The following is a 23,803-nucleotide window of genomic DNA, read 5'->3' as shown; positions in this document are numbered from 1 at the left end:
CATTTCGTCAGGCCGTGCTGACGTCATCAGGGGATCATGTGACCGTACATCTCCATTGTGTTTTTATAGAGACTGCAAGACCACAGCATCCAATCACATTCCTCCGGCTCATGAACCGCCCATTCCATCACGGATTGCTAGGTTCAGCCCTTTCCTAAGGATACCTGCCGGGGACATTTTTGGCAAATAATTAATTAGAAACGCATTATACGGCCGTGGCAATTAAATGTTCCTTTCTAATAGCCGCAATATACATTTATTTACACCTCTTTTATGTCTAGATGGCAACATAGACTAGAATGGTGGTATTAATGCCAATTAATAAATAAATAAATATCAATAAGGCTCGGTTCACACTGCCGCGACCTCTAAGTCGCCTCATAAGGGGCGACTTCTAGTGCGACTTTTAGCGCGACTTCAGCCCGACTTAGCGTGACTTCAGCGCGACTTCAGCGCGACTTGTGAATTTTTTTACGCGACTTATATGATAGACGACTTTGTACGACTTTGTATTTGGCCAATCAGAATATGATGTGTTGTGACATAATTTCCCTTTCCTGTTTTTTTTTTGCTGGCATTTGTCGGGCATTTTTTGGGCATTTTTTTTTCTTTGGAGGCAGGCATGTCTTTAGTGTCTGGGGGGTCTAAAAAGTGTACCTGTGAAGTTTCATCTCTGTAGCATGTCGAGAAACAGAAAAAAAGAGCATTTTTCTTATAATTTTTATGAGCACATGAATATGGCTTCTCTCCACCTGGCCGTTTTTCTTGCAGGCATTTATCGGGCATTTTTGGAGGCAGGCATGACTTTTTTTTGGATTTAGTGACTGGGGGGTCTAAAAAGTGTACCAGTGAAGTTTCAGCTCTGTAGCATGTCCAGAACCCTAAAAAAATATAATTTTTCTTATAATTATTAATACAGCAGTGTGGCAGCTTCTCTACACCTTGCATTTTTTTTTTGCTGGCATTTATCGGGCATTTTTTGGGCATCTTTAGAGGCAGGCATGTCTTTTTTGGATTTAGTGTCTGGGGGGTCTAAAAAGTGTACCTGTGAAGTTTCAGCTCTGTAGTTTCAGCTCTGTAGCTGGCATTTATCGGATGCCCGATAAATGCCAGCAAAAGAAAAATGCAAGGTATAGAGAAGCCGCCACACTGCTGTATTAATAATTATAAGAAAAATTATATTTTTTGGGGGGTTCTGGACATGCTACAGAGCTGAAACTTCACATGTACACTTTTTAGACCCCCCAGACACTAAATCCAAAAAAAGTCATGCCTGCCTCCAAAAATGCCCGATAAATGCCTGCAAGAAAAAATGCAAGGTGTAGAGAAGCCGCCACACTGCTGTATTAATAATTGTAAGAAAAATGATATTTTTTTTTTGGGGTTCTGGACATGCTACAGAGCTGAAACTTCACAGGTACACTTTTTAAACCCCCCAGACACTAAATCCAAAAAAAGTCATGCCTGCCTCCAAAAATGCCCGATAAATGCCTGCAAGAAAAATGGCCAGGTGTAGAGAAGCCATATTCATGTGCTACTAAAAATTATAAGAAAAATGCTCTTTTTTTCTTGTTCAGGACCATTTTTATGGAAAGTCGGATCACAAGTCGCTTCAATTAAGATAAGGAGGCGACTCCTATTGAAGTATATGGGACAAGTCGGATCACAAATCACCTCAAAGTAGTACAGGACCCTTTTCTGAAGTCGGAGCGACTTCAGTATTGCCAATTAAGACGGCACTGATTGATTAACATTGCTTTTGTTATGTCAAGCGACTTGGGGCGACTTGAGGGCACACAAGTCGCCTCACAAGTCGCGCTAGTGTGAATGGGCTCTTAGAGAGGATGCTGTTTACAATATATTACATTTCTTAAAAACAAAACAAAACCTCACCATCAGTAAATAGAATTTTAATCGATATTAAATTTTGTGATTATTTGCACCATCCTCTGAATATGATATACGTTGCATTAAGTTAAAGATATTTTCTAACGTCCACTAGAAAATGGAAAAGTTATCCGTGTGCTGCTGCTAACCAGTGGAAATCTGCTTGCTCTTGGGCCGAGGTGTGGGCCAAACCGCTAAAGCCCTCTACATACGGGCCGAATATCTGCCGAAATCAGCTGGTACAGTAAAAACTGGCTGACATTTGGCCCATGTGTACAGGTCCTTGTCCAACAGAAGCCGATCTTACAACCGGCTTCTGTTGAATGAGCATGCTGGAAAACCAGCAGCCAATCAGCATCCGATCACCACTCTCAGCCAAATGCTGTGATTGCTGACCAGTGTGTTCTGGCGGGGGGGGGGGGAGTCCCATGGGGGGGGGGGGGGTCCCATGTCAGAACACAATTGCACAGCTGGAAGATAGCTGTAACAATTTTGCATAGTTAGTACAGCAAGCTCTTCAGTTTTTTTTTTTTTTTCAGCCCACTGGGTTGAATGAAAAAGCTTACCTAGACTACTAGGTGCGTGACACCTTGCATTTTCCATTTCAATGTAACCTGGACTCTGAAACCCATCAAAGAAAAATATAATTCACCATTTGCAGACAATCTGAATACCATACTTGTATTTTGTTCAGACTAATATATCTTGACACCACTGACACTGAAGGAAAATACAGGTTGTCGGTCAACTGAAAAATCCAACCTGTCCATTAAACTTTTAAATGTGTGATGAGGGTTTTTTTCTTTAAGATAATGTAATGTATATAGGCTATATAGGGTTCCTAGAAAACTGCTGTAAAAGGGGTGTCAAATATGCCTATAAAACAAATGAAATTTATTTCACAGTGATGTTCTGTAATAGTGTCAAAATTTCTAGATAATAGGCTCTGCAAAAAACGATCCTTAACCTGTATTTTTTTTTACACACCTGTATTTTTTTTTAAACAATTATGTGTTTCTCTTTAGTAGCTGTAATAGGGTGTAAGGAGTGTAAAGTAGCAATCACAAATAGCTTTATAAAACAAACACACACAGTGGTATAGCCTATTGATTGGCCTACACATGAGCAAAGTTCACTGAGCCAGACTGACAATGGCTAATAAAGTGAATGCAAACAATTGAGAGCACTGCCAGCCCATTGGAGTTAATCAGTAATTCCAAGAAGTTCAACAAAGTTTCACTTCACTTGCCTGAAGACAGTGACAGACACCAAAGACAAAGAACAGTGTATGATTTTCTCATTCGGAAAGAACAAGACCCCAGGAGCTGGTAAAAGATGGGAAAAAAGAAAAAGGCAGAGGAGGAGGGACTCCCAGTATCCAGGTGTCCTGATAATACGGCCTTCAAACAGCAGAGACTACCAGCCTGGAGACCTTTGCTAACTGCCGAGTCTGTGCTGAGCACTTTCTTCATCATTGGACTCTTTTGTCTGGCTGTGGGGATCAGTTGGGTTGTAGCAACAACAAATGTTAAAGAAATTTGGGTGAGTAAAACTTTAAAAAATTATTTTCAAAAACATAGTACAGCCAAAATGAAATTGGGACCTTGAAATGAATGGAAGGGTTTGTTTCTTTCATTCAAGAATTCACATAACTATCTAATTTAGTATGTAGAACAATAGTGCAATTTCTTACATTTCATCCCTTTATATTAACTAATGCATGTTCTAGAGCTGCACGATTCTGGCCAAAATGAGAATCACGATTTTTTTACTTGGAATAAAGATCACGATTCTCTCACGATTCTCTGTGTAACATCTTTTACATTATAAAAAAAATTGGGATAACTTTACGGTTTTGTTTTATTTTTTTTATTTTTTTATTCATTAAAGTGTATTAATTGCTTTTGAAAGACTGCTGCGCAAATACAGTGTGACATAAAAATTTACAACAATCACCATTTTATTCTGCAGGGTCTCTGCTAAAAAAAAATATTTATAAATGTTTGGGGGTTCTAACTACTTTTGTAGGAAAAATAAACTGATTTAACTTGCAAGTAACAAGTGTAGGAAAAAGGTTTAGTCTTTAAGAGGTTAAACTTCCTTCCTCCGGCAGAGGGAAAGAAAAGATACAATGTAATCATTTGTGTTTACAGTTCAGTGGGAGACTAATGCTGATAGGCTTTTGCGGGAGGCTCTTTTTTTTTTTTTTTTGACAGCTGCTCCCTCACAGCTATGTAAAGAATCGAGCAAGTGTCATGTTAAGATCGTCAGGGGGAGTGAATCGCGATCTCGATTCTGTTACGATTAATCGTGCAGCTCTAGCATGTTCCTACTGAAATTTGATCTGTCACTGGTAAAACATTTTTCCTACGCATCAAGAAAGTAGGATCTACCTAACCCTGTTTTTCACAGTAAACCTGTGTTAACTAACAACTTGTGAAATTGTCACTTACATTGAAGAAAAGCCATTTACAGATATCTTCAATTTGGTTTCCTATTTTGGTTGAGCGCCTAAGAATGAAGCCTGGGTGCTTATATGAAAATTGGAACCAGCTCCTGTGGATGCTGACATTGGTCTACCCCTGTAGCATTCTTCACATCACTATTGATTAGTGAGGACATCCATCTCAGTGATAGGCCAATAGTGAGGTGCAGGAGGCAGGAGAGTAGCAGCCTAAGCAAGTGACAAAAAAAGATCACAGATAACTGTTTTCTATCAGAACACACCAATGTTTGGGGATACTAAAATGAACAAGACATGCAGGCACCTTGAGATTCCTACTATTTGATGCAAGTGGCAGTTACATAGGTTAATATCAACTATAGGTTTATTTTAAGATAAGGTCAAGTTCATCTGATTGGGTAAAGCTCTTGGTAGTGTCCAAGCTTGCTCGCTTCCTCCCACAGAGCATATATTCCTATTGTCAAAATATTAATAAAACCCACGCTAGGTGGAGACTTATAATAAAAATGAGAAAATGTGCAGCTGCTGTCCACTAAGTATAAACTCAGAGATACATACTAACAATAAAACAGCGCTTCCACCTATAATGATCATAAATGAAATAATAAAGTGTTCATATACAAAAAAATCTGTGACCACGATAAAGTGCTAAATAATATAAAATATAAGTACAATAGTGTTCTGGGGCTCACCATGGAGCCCCAGACCATGACACTCCCACCACCATGCTTAACTGTAGGAAAGACGCACTTGTCTTTGTATTCCTCATCTGGTTGCCGCCACACATGCTTGACACCATTTGCACCAATTAAGTTTATCTTGGTCTCATCAGACCACAGGACATGATTCCAGTAATCCATGTCCTTAGTCTGCTTGTCTTCAGCAAACTGTTTGCGGGCTTTCGTGTGCATCCTCTTTAGCAGAGGCTTCCTTCTGGGACAACAGCCATGCAGGCTGATTTGATGCACTGTGCAGCGTATGGTCTGAGCACTGACAGGCTGACCCCCCCATCCCTTCAACCTCTGCAGCAATGCTGGCAGCACTCATACATCTATTTCCCAAAGACAACCTCTGGATGGATATGACGCTGAGCACGTGCACTCAACTTCTTTGGTAGACCACGGTGAGGCCTGTTCTATTAAACCGTTGTTTGGTCTTGACCACCGTGCTGCAGCTCAGTTTCAGGGTCTTGGCAATCTTCTTATAGACTAGACCACCTTTATGTAGAGCAGCAGTACTTTTTTTCAGATCCTCAGAGAGTTATTTGCCATTAGGTGCCATGTTGAACTTCCAGTGACCAGTATGATAGAGTGAGAGCGATAATACCAAATTTAACACACCTGCTCCCCATTCACAGCTGAGACCTTGTAACACTAATGAGTCACATGACACCGGGGAGGGAAAAAGACTGATTGGGCACAATTTGGACATTTTCACTTAGGGGTGTACTGACTTTTGTTGCCAGCAGTTTAGACATTATTGGCTGTATGTTGAGTTATTTTGAGGGAACAACAAACAACAAACCAACTGCTTGGGTCGACCATGGTGAGGCCTGTTCTGAGTGGAAACCTGTCCTGTTAAACCACTGTATAGTCTTGGCCACTGTGCTGCAGCTCAGTTTCAGGGTATTGGCAATCTTCTTATAGCCTAGGCCATCTTTATGTAGAGAAACAATTATTTTTCTTAATCCTCAGAGAGATCTTTGCCATGAGGTGCCACGTTGAACTTCCAGTGACCAGTATGAGTGAGTGATAACACCAAATTTAACACACCTGCTTCCCATTCAAACCTGAGACCTTGTAACACTAACAAGTCACATGACACCTGGGAGGGAAAATTACTTATTGGGCCCAATTTGGACATTGCCACTTAGGGGTGTACTGACTTTTGTTGCCAGTGGTTTAGACATTAATGGCTGTTTGTTGAGTTATTTTCAGAGGACAGCAAACTTACACTGTTATACAAGCTGTACACTCACTACTTTACATTGTAACAAAGTGTAATTTCTTCAGTGTTGTCACATGAAAAGATATAATAAAATATTAGCAAAAATGTGAATGGTGTACTCACTTTTGTGAGATACTGTATACAATACATATATACTGTATATAAATATTAAATTGGCTGCTAAAGCACCACAACACATATAAACTGGATGATTTTAACATCTGTGCATGTGCTATGTAGACACATACAGTAAACACACACATTTTACAGTGCACTACAACAGTGCACAGGTGAGAAACTAGCTATAAAATGGCAGCTTCACCATTACTATTCTCACAGGTTAATTTTTAAAAAGCATGCTTTTTGTCTGTTATTCTTATTCTTGCTTCACTACTGAATCACATACCCAGACCATCTGTTCAGCTGGAAATGTATTTATTACAGGTATTTACATAGCTCTGCAATTTACGTATTGTATATTAAGGATCAAAAAGGGAGTTGCGCTAAAGCATAAGGTAGGTTACACATACACAAATGACAGAAATGTGTTAAATATATACATGAATGACTAAACCGCACAAAAGTATAGCAGTCTCATATCAAATATATGTGGGTTTAAATCATAAGCCAGTATGATCAAAAACAAAAATAATAGTCCAAGCAGAGCTCTTAAAAAGATGATCCTCCCAGCCAATAAGGCTAGTGGTGCAAAAAAGAACAGTTCAAAACAGGTAAATTGCAGAGGTCATCCACCCAGGTGATTAAGGAGTTGACAAACAACGTGAGGTCCCGACCACCATACACAGCCTCTTACCGAAAAGCAGTGGGACAAGCGCATCGTGTAGTTCAGGACTATTCCAGCCTATCTCCCAAGCGTAGCTGCTCCCAGGATGTCCAAGCCACCTGATGGAACCGGCATATGCTCCCCTCAAGACCCCTCACAGGATGCCTCACAGGATATCTCACAGAAAGTGGGGGACAATAAACAGATGGGGCGAACCCATAGTGTATTCCCTCAATGACAGTTTATTGATAATAAAGATAGGGTATGCACTCACCCACAAAGGATAAAATGTATCACATGAACGCTGCAGTAAACCGGAGGCTCTCTGCGATACAACTTCCACCAAAAACTGCGTAAACTAAATGTCCAACGTTATCTTATCACTAATCCTGTTCGAAACATACTCCCTAACTCTAGGGGTTTTCAAAATAACACGTTAAGTAATGCATCCCCTTTCAATCTTCCAGGGACTATGGTCCCCCCTTTGAGTGTATTTATAGATGTTATGACCTCCGATCTGGATAAGATGAGGATACCCAGGACCTCTTGTGATCAGGCCTTTAAAAGTGGTTTGGAGTCTCTTAAGAAACGACACGACATTGTCGTACGCCCCGCCGACAAAGGCGGGGGCATTGTAGTCTTAGGGAAAGTGGCATATGATTTGGAAATGAGGAATATCATTTCGGATGTAGTGACCTATGCTCCTTTGCAGGTTAATCCCACTTTTAGGTTTAAAAAAACTCTGTCAGTTTATTGAAGATGGTTTTTGTAGTGGGATCCTAAATAAAAAAGAGAGATCTTATTTGGTCCTTGTGGCTCCCAGGGTGCCGATCATGTATATTTTACCAAAGATCCACAAGGATCCGGTTCGGCCCCCTGGGAGACGTATTATTAGTGGTCTGGATTCCGTGACTTCCCGGGTGGGAAGGTATGTGGACAACTTTCTTCAACCAATTGTGTCCACTATGCCTTCCTACCTGAAAGACACTACGCAGGTGATTAATATCTTGAAAAGCGTGGTATGGGAGGAGGGATGTCTGCTTGTCACCGCGGACGTCACCTCGCTTTACACAATCATCTCCCACTCCCATGGTATGGAAGCAGTGAAGTATTTTTTGGCCAGGGAGTCTACCCTACACAAGAGACAACAGAATTTCATTCTCAGTTTGCTCAAGTTTTCCATGGAGCACAATTACTTTTGGTATGGTGGCAACTTCTACCTTCAACATATGGGAGTCGCCATGGGCGCAAAATTTGCGACTTCCATGGCTAATTTATTTATGGCCAAGTGGGAGGATGATGTCATTTATGCTGACCCTGTCCCAGAGCTCCTCCTTTGGAGGCGCTACATAGATGACATCATCCTCCTATGGAAAGGCAACAGGTCCTCCCTGGATTGTTTTATGGATACTCTGAATGCCAATGATAGAGGCATTGAACTCAAGTACATGGCTAGTGAATCTGAAATAAACCTCCTAGACTTATGAATTAGAGTAGAAGGTAATGAAATACTGACTTCAACTTATTTCAAAGAAACAGACCGTAATGGTTATATTCATTTGAATAGTTGCAATCATTGCCCCTGGCTTAAAGGGGTGCCTAAGAGTCAGTTTAGGCGCTTGAGGAGGAACTGCTCTAGATTGGAAGACTACTGGGTGGAAGCTAACTTATTAAAACAAAAATTTACCTCCAAGGGCTATAGCTTAGAAGAACTTGACACTATTGCCCAAGAGGTGGGGTCCATTGACCGTGGGCACATTTTGGATCCCTCTTCCAAACCAGTGCAGCCAGAAGGGGTTTTGAAGGTTCCCAAAGTTCCTCCAAAGTTTACCTTTTTTACCAACTACTCTTCTCAACATTTTTTGGTAAAGAAACTTCTCAGAAAAAATTGGGGAGTCTTTAAAAGTGATAAAGTTTTGGGGCCCCTTTTACCTGAGTCCCCTTCGGTCACTTTTAGGGGCTTGCCCCCGTTGAGGCTGTCGATTGCACCTAACATCATAGATCTCCCTAAGAAGCCTACCTTGTTTTTCCAAATTAATGGATTTTATCCTTGTAGGAGGTGTTCAGTTTGTAAGCTGAATCATTTGAAGAACAGGAAGTACACAGAATTCTCCTCAAATGTCACTAAGAGGAAATATGAGATAGAACACTTTTCCACATGTTCTACTAAGAACGTAGTCTATCTCATTACCTGCCCTTGTGGCCTACATTATGTTGGCCGCACTATTCGTCCATTCCAAGTGCGGATGAACGAACATGTGGCTAATATCAGGAAAGGTTTCCCAAAGCATTCACTATCTAAACATTTTGATGAGAAACATGCTAAGGGCCCTAGGGGTACCTCCTTTATGATTATAGACGTTCTTCAACCGCATTGGAGGGGCTGTCATATAAGGAGGGAAGTATGAAGATTAGAGACTAAATGGATTTTTTTACTTAACCACTTTACCACTAGAGCATTTTGCTGTCTTACGTCTGGGCCACTTTTTGCGATTCAGCACTGTGCGACTTTAACTGACAATTGCGCGGTCATGCGACGCCGTACCCAAACGAAATTTACGTCCTTTTTTTCCCACAAACAGAGCTTTCTTTTGGTGGTATTTGATCACCTGTGCGATTTTTACTTTTTGCGCTATAAACAAAAAAAGAGCGTTTATTTTGAAAAAATAACAATATTTTTAACATTTTTTTATATGAAATTCCCCCCAAAAAAGATGTAAAAACCAATTTTTTTAAAAATTTTTGGCCAATTTGTTTTCTGCTACCCATGTTTGGTAAAAAAAATCGCAATAAGCGTATTTTGATTGGTTTGCGCAAAAGTTATTGCATTTACTAACAAAGGGAAAGATTTATGTCATTTTTGGTGTTTTTTTTTTAACGAGTAATGGCGGCAATCTGCGATTTTTTTTGCGGGACTGCGACATTGCGGCGGACAGATCGGACCCTTGACTGACATTTTTGACACTTTTGGGGGTACCAGTGACATTACTGCAGTAATCAGTGCTATAAATATGCACTGTTACTGTAAAAATGACACTGGCAGGGAAGGGGCTAATTTTATTGGAGAGGGAGGGGTTAATGTATGCCTGGTGCTTACTGACGTGTGGGGGGGGGGAGGTGACTGTGTGAGAAAGGGACAGATCGGATGTCCAGCTATGCTGAACACTCCGATCTGTCACTCCCTGTCACTGAGGAGATCCACCCGCTCTGTTTACACAGGCGGGCGGATCTCCAAACTAGATTCCCCGACGATCGGGGCAGAGCAGCGGTGATCGCCGCTGCTCCTCCCCTGGCCCGACTCCCGCTGTGAATGAAAACAACGGGAGCGCGCCTCCTACAGGGGGAGGAGTCTGGCGACGTAGGTCTACGTCGTCAGACCTACAAGAGCCACTTTGCCGCAGTAGTACTACGGTACTCAGCGGTAAAGTGGTTAAGGTATATAGGTCTTTTGGCCTTAACATCGAATGGGATGTTAATGCCTTCATTAACAATAGCTGATGGTTATTTTGCCTTTTCTTATTTTTAGGCCAATTTATCCTCTGTCCTCCGTTTCTTCAACTTTAGTGATAATATTTCACCTTCCATTTTTTTCCATTTTTCTTCTGGGTGTTTTACCTCCTATGTGTATCAGGCAATGTGTTTTAATGGATCTACATTTTATTGTATTTAATTAAATTTTAAACATTTTTAGGAATTTAGAGGTTTATTAATTTTATGTTGTAAATTTTTATGCCTTAGATCAATTATTTATTGTTTTATGTTGGATGCTATTTATGCTGCAGTGCACCGGAGCTGGCTCCTGGTGACATTCCCCTCGGAAATCTGAGTGTGATGTTATTTATTTATATATGATTATGTAATGGAGGTTGTGTTCCCGGACGGATTGCGGTATTTCCTACCTGCAATCTGTGTCCAATCATCTCCGGTGCATCTGGGTGGAGCATATTTGGTTTATCCCGTTGCCACCTATTATGTTTCAGGATTGTCTAACTACTCCTTTCCGGTGCTCCGTGGTGGAGCGCATAGGTCACTTCCGGTTGTGGGTGGTCGCACCGTGAGAACCTATCAGGTGTTGTGGTTAATTACTAGACAGACTTGCTATATAAGGGTTGTGACGCGGACGCTGGACTACGCCCCCTTGACAACGTCGTAATGATGAAACGCGTTGGGAGGAGCTAGTTCAGCGTCACCACGTCACACCCAGAAGCCCGAGTTTGGCCATCTTTTTGGTGGAAGTTGTATCGCTCTGGTTTACTGCAGCGTTCATGTGATACATTTTATCCTTTGTGGGTGAGTGCATACCCTATCTTTATTATCAATAAACTGTCATTGAGGGAATACACTATGGGCTCGCCCCGTCTGTTTAATGTCCCCCACTTTCTGTGAGATATCCTGTGAGGCATCCTGTGAGGGGTCTTGAGGGGAGCATATGCCGATTCCATCAGGTGGCTTGGATATCCTGGGAGCAGCTACGCTTGGGAGATAGGCTGGAGTAGTCCTGAACTACCCGATGCGCTTGTCCCACTGCTTTTCGGTAAGAGGCTGTGTATGGTGGTCGGGACCTCACGTTGTTTGTCAACTCCTAAATCACCTGGGTGGATGACCTCTGCAATTTACCTGTTTTGAACTGTTCTTTTTTGCACCACTAGCCTTATTGGCTGGGAGGATCATCTTTTTAATAGCTCTGCTTGGACTATTATTTTTGTTTTTGATCATACTGGCTTCTGATTTAAACCCACATATATTTGATATGAGACTGCTTTACTTTTGTGCGGTTTAGTCATTCATGTATATATTTAACACATTTCTGTCATTTGTGTATGTGTAACCTACCTTATGCTTTAGCGCAACTCCCTTTTTGATCCTTTATCTACCCTTAACCTACCAGAGTTAGGAGTTTGCTGCTTTAGCTTCTGAAGGGCGCGGGTTATATTTCTTTCTTTACGTATTGTATATTCACATCAGTTCCTGCCCTCATAGGGCTTACAATGTAAGGTCAATACCTCACAACCAGTTTAGACAGGAGCCAATTAACCTACCCTCATGTCCTTGTTGTGTGGACCCACACAAGCACAAGGAGATCATACAATCTCTATGCAGGTAGTGTCCTGTTGGGGATTTAAACTGAGGACCCCACTGCAGCAAGGCAAAAGCACTAACAACTAAGCTAGACAAGGATAATAATCACAGATACTGATCCCTGCACCTTGATAGCTCATAAAGTCCCAGGTGGGTTCTGTTTAATTCCAACATTTCCTAATATTTTTGGGAGTTTTTTCAAATGATTTTTTTCTTTAAGAATCTAAAACATTTTTATTTATTAACCTCCTTGGCGGTATTCCCGAGTGTGGCTTGGGGTGGAATTTCAGTGTCATTAGCGGTAACCCCGAGCCACACTTACGATACTGCCAGGGAGAGGTCGCTGGATCCTGGAAGAGGTTACATACCTTGTCTCCGGGATCCCGCGATGTATTCCTGCAGTGTAAGGCGGCTGGACCTTCCACCTGATGCTGTGTGCCCCGGCTTCCTTCTCCTGCGAGCGTCACGTCGCAGGGGGGTGGAACCGGCGGCAAATTTGAAAAGTAAAACACACAAACACACTGATATATTGTAATCCTATTGGATTACGTTACTAAATAAAATACATTGATTTGCCCCCCAGTGCCCTTGCCTGCAGTTTTACTGTACTATATACACATATATATATATATATATATATATATATATATATATATATATATATATATATATGTGTGTGTACAGTATATATGTATATATATATATATATATATATACAAACACACACACATATATATATATATATATATATATATATATATATATATATATATATATATATACATATACACACTTTAACTTTTTTATAGATATTTATTATATTATCATTTTGTGTTTCAAACGTTATCATACCCGAGATGTTATAAAGAAGAACGCACAGTAAAAAAAAAATCATAAGTAAATAGTTGGTTTGGGCTGCTCGTCCTTAAAGCGGAGTTCCGGCCACAAAATCGACATAATCGATTTTGTGGCCATCCGCTTGCTTTTCTTCACCTGAAAAGGAAATGGATAGTTAGGATTTTTTCTTTTTTTTTTTACTTACCTTGTTATTGTAGAAAGAAATACTCACCTTTCTTCCACTTCCTCCCTCTGGGGCCACGGCCCGCGCCGTCACTTCCGGTTTGCAATGATTCCTGGGAGCTGAACGTCATCGCTCCCAGGAATCAATGCGACGGCACCGGCCCCGCTCATCACTTCCGGTGCGACGCCGCATTCCCTGCTAAACAGCTTCTGGGCATGCCCAGAAGCTGTGGAGGAATGCGGCGCTGCACTGGAAGTGACGAGAGGGGCCGGTGCAGGCGCATTCTGGGAGAAGAGGACACGGAAGAGGATGCAGAAGAGGATCGCGCTGGCTTCAGCTGCCCACAACAGAGATGGCAATGCTGGAAAAGAAATTTTAAAAGTTATTATTTCTTCTTGCAGGTAAGTGCGAACCGGGACAGATCAGAGGCTATCCATTGTGGAATGTACTAGCCCTGACTGTCCCGGGGGTATGTTCATTGAAATTTTTTTTGTGGCTGGAACTCCGCTTTAAGAATTACTAGCAAAATAATGGTACCACTTTCAGCACCTAAAATCCGAAACAATCATACCGCCAGGGAGGTTAAGGTGGGTGATGGCATCAGGGCTCATATTTATTGGTTACCCTTCTGCTATTCTCTGTTCGCAGATAGATTATTCTGATTATTGCTCAGAATGTACAAAACTGAGAATAAATTCCTCCAACTCAGAGAAGCCTTGCAGCTGTACTGTCAACTTCAGTGTGAAAGAGAACTTCCCGGTAAGTAAATACAGCATATCTGCTACAGAAAGCATAATACAGCAAAAAAGATAATTACCAAAGTGCAAAGTAAGCAGATATTGTATATGTAATCAGTAATTATTTCTTCTTCCACTTAGATATATAATAATACACCATTAGACATACTGTAGAAGCAAAGCTTTAAAGCAGCAATTTTCAACCAGGGTGCCTAGAGGTTTATTTAGAGGTGCCTTGGCAAAATGCCTAAAAATTGCCCGAAAATTGTACACAAGCCAGTGGGTGGTTCAAGCGTGCCTTTCAGTTACACAAAGTCACAGGTCTTTTTTGTGTAGCATTACAAACTTCTACAACCTTCTAGCCGCCAGCATCCTAATAATCAATGATGTCAATTGAAAAGGATGATGGCGGGCGCCTGCAGGTCATCCTTGTCCCCCCCCCCCACCCCTCTTCATCAGCCCTGGGGTCACATTAGCTGAGTGAGGGAGAAAAACTGAGAGGGAAGAGAAACCCTGGATACTAGTCTGTACCAGTGTGCAAAGGTGTGTTTGCTTTGGAAGAATAAATTACCTCTAATGTTGGGTGTCCTAGATGTCCTAGAATGCCCTACACTTTTAAATAGGGGTGCCTCAAGATTGTGTATCATTTTAAAGGGTGCCTTGAATGAAAAAAGGTTTAGCAACACTGCTTTAAAGCCCAACGTCAATGCTAAAGTTCATCATTCTAACACTGGATGTTTCTTTTTCTGCAGGGGGATGTTTTCATGTATTACGGACTCAGCAATTTTTTCCAGAATCATCGCCGATATGTACTTTCAAAATATGATGCCCAATTACTTGGGAGAAATGTAACTAATAAAGAGGTTGGTTTCTTTATATGAATTGTTTATCATCTAAAGAAGTTTAAAAAGATAGGGCTGGGATCACACTATTCCAGTGTGGCAATATACTCAAGTTGACGCGCATCATGTCAATGTGTGCATCGCATTAGGAGTGGGCTGCCAACATATCTATCTTATGGCAAAACTGCACCAGACGTTTTTCCAAAATGAACAAAATGTAGTAGTGGTCTTCAGACCACAAATCAACACCCTGTTTAAACTTCTCTTTAGATCTCGGATCAGCCCTACTAAAACTCTCTACCAGACCACAATTAGGATCCCATTTTAAACTTCTTTATAGACCTCAGTCCAGCCCTCCTTAAACTCCCCTTTTGATTTCAAATCAGCACCCCTTTAAACTTATCTTCAGACCAGCCCCTTAAACTTTACTTCAAACCTCAGACTAGCCTTTAAGCCCCAACCAGCACTCTGTACCCATCAGACTATATAGCTTTTTCAGCATACCCCCCAACCGTCCCAGATTCTGCGGGGCTGTCTCGGGCTTTAAACAAAGTACCGGGGTTCCACAGATTCCAGTGAAATCACGCAGTCCGCTGCCTGTCACTTTTGGGTCAAGGAGGTAGAGGCAGAAGAGGCGCTGACTGCTTCCGGTGCCATGCTGTTCAAAGAACAAGTGGAGTAAGCATCCTTTCTGCCTCTGTAATGCTGGGCTGCGAAAGTGGAGGAGAGATGGCCTCCTGTGCTCTGCTGTACTTCATCCCTGCTCTTGACACAGCCTTCCCTCCTCCTGCTAGTCTGCTGCAGTTCCTACTTAGTCCTGTGGGTGGAGAGGTTGGTTTGGCTGCTAGAGGACAGAGCTCTGAGCTTTTGCAGCCATGTAGAGGTGGTTCAGGAGAGCACTGTGGTCTAAGGGGGCCCAGCAGCAAGGTAAGAGCTGTAATGAGTCCCTTTGTTTACCAACAGTGCAGTGTGTCTCTCCTCCCCTAGTCCTGCAAAACATCTCTCATGCCATCCTGCATGCCAGGGAGAGCAGAAACAGGTGTGATATTCTGCAGGGCTGGGAAGGTGTAGGCAGATGTGATGTTCTGCAGGGCTAGGAGCGGGGGGCAGGAGTGATGTTCTGCAGGGCTGTCAGCAGGGGACAGGTGTTATGTTCTGCATGGCTGGGAGAAGGGTGGCAGATGTGATGTTCTGCAGTACATGGACTAGGGTGGCAGTAGTGATGTTCTGCAGGGCTGGGAGAGGAGCGGCAGATGTGGTGTTCTGCAGTTGGTGAATTAAATTTGCTCTAATCTCAGGTTTCTTCATTGTTTCTAAACAGAATCTATTAGGGCACGGCCAATATTCAATTGAATCCAACTTTTCCATGCGGTGCTCTCCCTGGATGTTCTTCTACAATGCACTCCAGTCCAAACAGCAAACTTCCTGTTCTACTTCTAATTATTATACCCCCAGAGCAGGAAAGCAGGAAGATTTTCCAGGCTTTAGACCAGGCTTTTCCAGCTGTTGCAGAACTACACATCCCATGAGGCATTGTAAAACTCTGACATTCACAGACATGACTAGGCATGATGGGAATTGTAGTTCCTGAACAACTGGAGGGACATAGTTTGAATACCCCTGCTTTAGACTCAAACATCTCTTCTGGCAAAAGGTCCTCTCAGGCACCAGGCCAAGGCTGGCTCTGATACAGCTACACATACCTTCTCATAATGCAGAACCTGGGAGGCAAGAGTGCTTCCAGAAGGTTACCCCAGATATATATATATATCCTCCTCCAGTATGCACCATTGGCAATAAATCTCTGAATGGTTGACCTAGGAAGACATAAACACACTATATTACCGAAAGTATTGGGACGCCGGCCTTTACACGCACATGAACTTTAAGTGGCGGTTTACACTGCAGCGGCACGACTTCGGGGGCGACCTGTGAAGTCGCGTGCACCACGACTTTGGCGCGACTTGCACGGACTTCATAAAATCAATGTCTATGCAAGTCGCTCCAGGTTGCCCCGAAGTAGTACAGGACCCTTTTTCTAAGTTGGAGCGACTTGTGTCACTCCTATTAGAACGGCTCCTGTACAGAACAATGGGAGCGCGACGGCCGGCAACTTGTCAGACTGACAAGTCGCAGTCCAAGTCGGATCAGTGTGAACCGGCACTAATGGCATACTAGTCTTAGTCCGTATTGTTCAATATTGAATTGGCCCACCCTTTGCACCTATAACAGCTTCAAGTCTTCTGGGAAGGCTGTCCACAAGGTTTAGGAGTGTTTTGTTATGGGAATGCTTGACCATTCTTCCAAAAGCGCATTTTTTATTTCAGGCACTGATGTGGGCGAGAAGGCCTGGCTCACAGACTGGCCTACACAGAGTCCTGACTCCAACCTGATAGAATTTTGGATAAATTAGAGCACAGACTGAGTGCCAGGCCTTCTTGTCCACATCAGTACATGACCTCACGAATGCACTTCTGGAAGAATGGTCAAACATTCTTATACACACACTCCTAAATCTTGTGGACAGCCTTCCCAGAAGAGTTTAAGTTGTTATAGCTGCAAAAGGTGGGCCAACTCAATATTGAACCCTACAGAATAAGACTGGGATGCCATTAAAGTTCATGTTCTTGTAAAGGCATGCGTCCCAATACTTTTGGTAATAGAGTGTATTTATAACCCACACTTATTGTACCTTTTTACAATATTGCCAGGGACACTCTCCGACAGACGTCAGACAGAAACAATGACACTGACCTTTGGCAAAAATCGAAGGAAAACAGAACTATCAAGTAGAGCTCAGGCTGACTACAGCCCAGCAGCACTACATTTAGGCTAGGGATACTGCTGCATTGGGCAGCGTCCCTATAGTCGATTTGTATTGCTTTGTTTCTTGCATCGCTTGTATTGAGAACATTTCCCTTTACTTCCTGCTGCATCTCAGAACAGGGAGTGAAGATAAATGCACTTTAACTAGTTGAGTGGGGAAAAGCTGAATGTCTGTTTTATTTCCCTGCTGCATTTTATGTCATCAGGCCAGAAAGTGAGGTCTCCACAATGGTGACAAAAACTGCAGTAAAAATCTGATGGAGTTTCTAACCCTTCTGTAGTCTATGCAAAATTAAAAAAATGGTTATGGTTGCGGGTAAACTTCAAGAGGAAACCTTTTATAAAGCTGTGTTATAAAATGACATCTGCAGGAGCAAAGTGCTGTAAAAGTGTGATAAACCAAGAATTTCTCACCACTCCTCACTTGAATCACACGACAGACAAGTTGAAGTTAAAGTCATTGTAAACGATCACCTTGTAAACCATTCTATTCAGTTAAAAACTGAAATGAAAGGCAAAATATTTATGTGTATATATATGTATAGCTATAAAAAAAAATTATAAATACCTTTTTTCCCCTTTTTTTAAGTCATAAAATAATCTCTGTTCTCAGCTGCATAAGATCTTGGGGAGGAGAAACAGCAGCACACTAAACTCTCCAGTGAATGGCTGTGCAGCGGGGGCATGTCAGGAAAAGTCTTATCATTGTAGAAGAGTACAATGAGTTCTCAGCATAGCTAGAGAACTCAGCACGGTGTGCTCTCCTGCATAGTGTGGTCAGTTTCTAAAAGGAAAGCAGAGGGACTAGCATGAACACCAGGGATTTCAAACAAAGGAAGCAATATAAATAGAACAGGATATTTTTCCATACAAGTACATGGTACAGCAGGCACATATCAGGGATATTAAATTCTGGGGTAGCAAACACTTAAAATGTTCTTGGAAATTGATACACTGGAAATTGCAATAGTGGAGATTTTACTTGCTTAAATTACTTTTTATGTGACTTTAGATAACAAGTGTAACTTATGTCACATATGTCATCAGCTAACATATACATGCTTTTTATCAGGGATACACAAATAAATCCAAAGTAGACCTCCATAAACACCAATAATATGTTAAACAGGTTTCAGTATAGATTTATATTAGGAGTATAGCTGTTGAAATGTAAATCTTAAACCTTTCTGAAGTATTATAATTGTTTCTGTGAAAATTAAAGCTGAATATTCAGGTGGAGTATCACAACACTCCCACAACAACTTAATACTCACCTCAGCTCTTCCCTGTTGGGTATTTCTTGGTTGCAGCAAGCATCACTATACTTAAGCCCCGTACACACGCACCGATTGTTGGCCATAAATATTCGGCCAACGTCCGATCGGCTGATTGTCGGCTTGTTAGTATGATGCTTCCGACAACCGACTGCGACTTTTCGGCCGAACAAAATCTGGTGTGCATGCTATAAAATTTTTGTTGGCCGTCAGCAGAACGGCCGATTGTTCCTCAGTCAGTACAGATTTCGGCCGACAAAAATGTGATGATCAAGACTGGGCATGCTCAGAGAAGAAAAAACACACGGAAAGTAAACCAGAACATGACATCACTTCTGCAGTTGGTTGTTGTTGGCCGACAAAATTCGTGTGCAGTCTAGAGCACATTTCAACCAACACAACAATACTGGACAAAAGACGGCCGATCGGTCGGCCAACAATCGGTGCGTGTGTACGAGGCTTAAGCCTCAGTTGTTGTTGGAGCTCAGAATGATCAGTGATGTCCCCCGTCAAGTGGGAGCATTGAGGAAGTGAAAGAAAGATGGGTCTATACAGCTGGGAAGGAGATAGAGGTAACTAGGGTTGCCATCTGTCTGGGATTCACTCGGACAGTCAGGGTTTTGAATCATGTTTCCAGGGTTTCAGTCCCGCCTGAAACCCGGACTCAATATTCAGTAAGGAATGTGGCTGGAAACAGGGCTTGACGGGGGTGAGGGGGCACTACGTGCGCCACATTACTATTTTCTTTGGAGTGCCCAAAGTTGTCCCAGGTCTGTTACAATTCTATAGTGTATGCTAAAAAAAACATTTGCTGTGCGCACCAGTGTTTGGGTTTGACTTGAAGAAAAAGTGGCAACCCTAGAGGTAACTGATCCGTTACATGGACAAAAGAGAGGGTCACTTCACATTAAAATACTCAGTATAAATTCTTTGTTCACTTTAGAGAAGTTTCTCTGGGGAGGTGATAGGAGAATTTACTGAATTGATTTGTTTCCAAAAATGTACCTCTGTCAGAGGCTGTCCACATCACGGCACTGTTTGGATCCTAAGTCTACTGTATATATAGCCCTGACCTGAAGTGGCAGAAGCCAAGTTCTGATGGACAACCATTTGCTGCTTGCACAGGAAGATCACACTATAAAGATAAACAGCTACATTGTTTGCTACTTGTTTGTCTCATTAAAATAGCATATACAGTATCTCACAAATGTTAGTACACTCTTCACATTTTTGTAAATATTTTATTATATCTTTTCATGTGACAACACTGAAGAAATGACACTTTGCTACAATGTAAAGTAGTAAGTGTACAGCTTGTATAACAGTGTAAGTTTGCTGTCCTCTGAAAATAACTCAACAAACAGCCATTAATGTCTAAACCACTGGCAACAAAAGTCAGTACACCCCTAAGTGGCAATGTCGAAATTGGACCCAATTAGTAATTTTCCCTCGCAGGTGTCATGTGACTTGTTAGTGTTACAGGGTCTCGGGTGTGAATGGGGAGCAGGTGTGTTAAATTTGGTGTTATCACTCTCTCATACTGGTCACTGGAAGTTCAACATGGCACCTCATGGCAAAGAACTCTCTGAGGATTAAGAAAAATAATTGTTTCTCTACATAAAGATGGCCTAGGCTATAAGAAGATTGCCAAGACCCTGAAACTGAGCTGCAGCATGGTGGCCAAGAACATACAATGGTTTAAAAGGACAGGTTTCCACTCAGAACAGGCCCCACCATGGTTGACCAAAGAAGTTGAGTGCACGTGCTCCGCATCATATCCAGAGGTTGTCTTTGGGAAATAGACGTATGAGTGCTGCCAGCATTGCTGCAGAGGTTGAAGGGATGGGGGGGTCAGCCTGTCAGTGCTCAGACCATACGCCGCACACTGCATCAAATTGGTCTCCATGGCTGTCGTCCCAGAAGGAAGCCTCTTCTAAAGATGATGCACAAGAAAGCCTACAAACAGTTTGCTGAAGACACGCAGACTAAGGACATGGATTACTGGAACCATGTCCTGTGGTCAGATGAGACCAAGATAAACTTACTTGGTTCAGATGGTGTCAAGCGTGTGTGTAGCAGCAACCAGGTGAGGAGTACAAAGACAAGTGTGTCTTACCTTCAGCCAAGCATGGTGGTGGAAGTGTCATGGTCTGGGGCTGCATGAGTGCTGCCGGCACTGGGGAGCTACAGTTCATTAAGGGAACCATGAATGCCAACATGTACTGTGACATGATCCCCTCCCTTCGTAGACTAGGCCGCAGGGCTGTATTCCAACATGATAACAACCCCAAACACACCTCCAAGATGACCACTGTCTTGCTAAGGAAGTTGAGGGTAAAGGTAATGGACTGGCCAAGAATTTCTCCAGACCTAAACCCTATTGAGCATCTGTGGGGCATCCTCAAACAGAAGGTGGAGGAGCGCAAGGTCTCTAACATCCACCAGCTCCGTGATGTCGTCATGGAGGAGTGGAAGAGGACTCCAGTGGCAACCTGTGAAGCTCTGGTGAACTCCATGCCCAAGTGGGTTAAGGCAGTGCTGGAAAATAATGGTGGCCACACAAAATATTGACACTTTGTGCTCAATTTGGACATTTACACTTAGGAGTGTACTCACTTTGGTTGCCAGCGGTTTTGACATTAATGGCTGTGTGTTGAGTTATTTTGAGAGGATAGCAAATATACACTGTTTTACAAGCTGTACACTCACTACTTTACATTGCAGCAAAGTGTCATTTCTTCGGTGTTGTCACATAAAAAAAAGATACAATAAAATATTTACAAAAATGTGAGGGGCATACTCACTTTTGTGAGATATTGTATATACAGTTTTCAGTAATTTATTTAATAAAAGTAAGGTAGAAAACCTTAAAACCTACACAGTGGTTATACAGCTTTTCATAAAATAAAATTGCTTTGTATTTGATGCCAATGGAGACATTTTAAGCTGACCTTTGTATATATTTTTTTCAGAACATCCAAAAACTCAGCTACTGTGCCCCATTTTCAGTTTACAATAATGGAACCCCAATGGCTCCCTGTGGTGCTATTGCTAACAGCATGTTTAATGGTGAGCTGAAGAATGATTTGATAATAAATTTGGTTCAGCCTTTCTCATCCTTTTACCCCAGAGAAACCCTTAAAATAATGTTTAATTTTCAAGGAACCTTTGCTAAAATTAATTTATATAGGGCCAGTGGGAATAATGCCCACCTTACATTGATAGACAAAATGCTAATCTTACAGTTGGCCAAAAAGTACATTGGTGTCATGTCACTGGCTCTGCAAAGTGGGTTTGGACTCAAAACTATGCAGGCACCATCAGATGGGTGGTTCAAAGGACCCTTAGCAACTCCTGGAGGAACCCTAGGATTCCACAGACCCCTGGTTGAGAATGGCTGATTTAGATCAGTACAAATATTTGTTTTTCTTATACTGATACAGTCCACACTACTGGCATTAGCCCAATGAAACCTGTACCTATTTCAATGGTCAGCTCACAGTCCCTCTATCTCCATCTCTCTCTGTCGTACACACACCATATTCTTTCTATCTCCCTCCACTTGATAATTTTACACTCTATATTTTTTGGGAGTATTTGCACATGTTTCAACAAATACTGTTTATTGTCCTCAGACACAATATCACTATTCTATCATCCTGATTCTTCTACAAAAATCCCAGTCCCTCTGCTCAAGACAGGAAACACATGGTGGTCTGATAAGAATGCGAAGTTCAATAACCCCAAACCACAAGACAACCTAATACAGGCGTTTGCAGGTAAAGTATAAAAAAAACACCTAATAGAGGCACAGGATAAATATATTCAGGAATGCCTAGGGAAGCTGAGAAAGCCAAAGAAAAGCTGTTACCATAACCTTGAATTTTCTATCAAATAAATAATAAAACTTCAGCCTGGCACTCTATTATACTATATATGAAAGCAGACCTTTGTCCATGAAATTGGGAACCTCACATTGTCCCTCCCATTTACACAATATCAGATAGTTTAATTATCTTAAGCAGAGTAAATACCGATAATGTCCTGCCACTTCCTGATTCTTCTGTTAGGTGAGGTTGACAAAGGGATTGTCCATATCACACATCTTAGGAGGCAGTGTTTCAGTGAGGGATGAAGCATTTTTCGATTTTAATCTGGAAAAATTGAAGAATTTGGGAACTGGCAGTGACATGAATCATGTCTGTGCATGTGCAAGATCCAATGGCATGCTTGCACATGAAACTCAAGAAGAAAGAGCTTCCCACTGGGACAAAAGTGGCAAGGTGGCAGCACAGAAGCCGATTGGCACAGCACAAGGAGATCTTCTACTGCAGGGAAGACAATGGTGGATGCTATAAACTAATAAGTATTTTTTTTATTATTATTTTATAGAAACACTTTTGGATGGATCTTAGCCTTATGCTGGCCAGACACTAGCCAAAAAATCGTTCAAACTCGTTTTGGAATAACAAACACTCGGCCGTGAGAGCAAACGATTTTGCCATCGTGTAATGACCAAATTTTGATAAATGGACATAAATGAATCAGTTTTTCGTTCATTTTGTCACATGCCTAATGCAAACAGTTTGGGCAAAAAACTCATTAACCTTTCAATTTATCGTTCATTATGCAGAATTTTCCAAACTGTTCCTTTGATTTTTTAGCTCTGAAAAGTTAAAACTGATTTTCTATTTGTGCCAATTAACTGGACAAAAAAACAAATGAACGGTCCAAATGACAGATTTTCTAATGGTTTTTAGGCTAGTGTATTGCCAACATTAACTAGGTAGGGGGAAGTTGCTCTTTAACTGATTTAGCATTGCTCTGAAAGGTAATTGTACCTGATTCCAGAATAGGTTCTCAAGCTTAAAGGCATAGTCCTCCTTTGGGATCAAATCCCTCTACCCTCAAACCACCCAAACTTACCTACAGTACATCTGTT

General features: G+C 41.8%; 1 protein-coding gene across 1 annotated transcript in view; it reads left to right on the top strand.

Annotated features, from left to right (window-relative positions):
• The first annotated feature begins 3,104 nt into the window (after positions 1-3,104).
• The window catches only part of LOC309545891 (cell cycle control protein 50C-like), a 29,038-nt gene continuing 8,339 nt past the window's right edge, over positions 3,105-23,803 (top strand). The window contains exons 1-5 of the mRNA XM_082245308.1: positions 3,105-3,429; positions 13,831-13,941; positions 14,672-14,782; positions 21,834-21,930; positions 22,497-22,640. Coding sequence (XP_082101434.1) covers positions 3,223-3,429; positions 13,831-13,941; positions 14,672-14,782; positions 21,834-21,930; positions 22,497-22,640 — 670 coding nt within the window. The 5' untranslated portion in view covers positions 3,105-3,222. The remainder of the gene's footprint in view (positions 3,430-13,830; positions 13,942-14,671; positions 14,783-21,833; positions 21,931-22,496; positions 22,641-23,803) is intronic.

This window comes from Pelophylax lessonae (genome assembly GCF_965119305.1).
Source record: "Pelophylax lessonae genome assembly, chromosome: 2".
Classification (NCBI taxonomy): Eukaryota; Metazoa; Chordata; class Amphibia; order Anura; family Ranidae; genus Pelophylax; species Pelophylax lessonae.
Note: the sequence above shows the minus strand (reverse complement) of the source record. Positions and strands in the feature narration are given on the sequence as shown.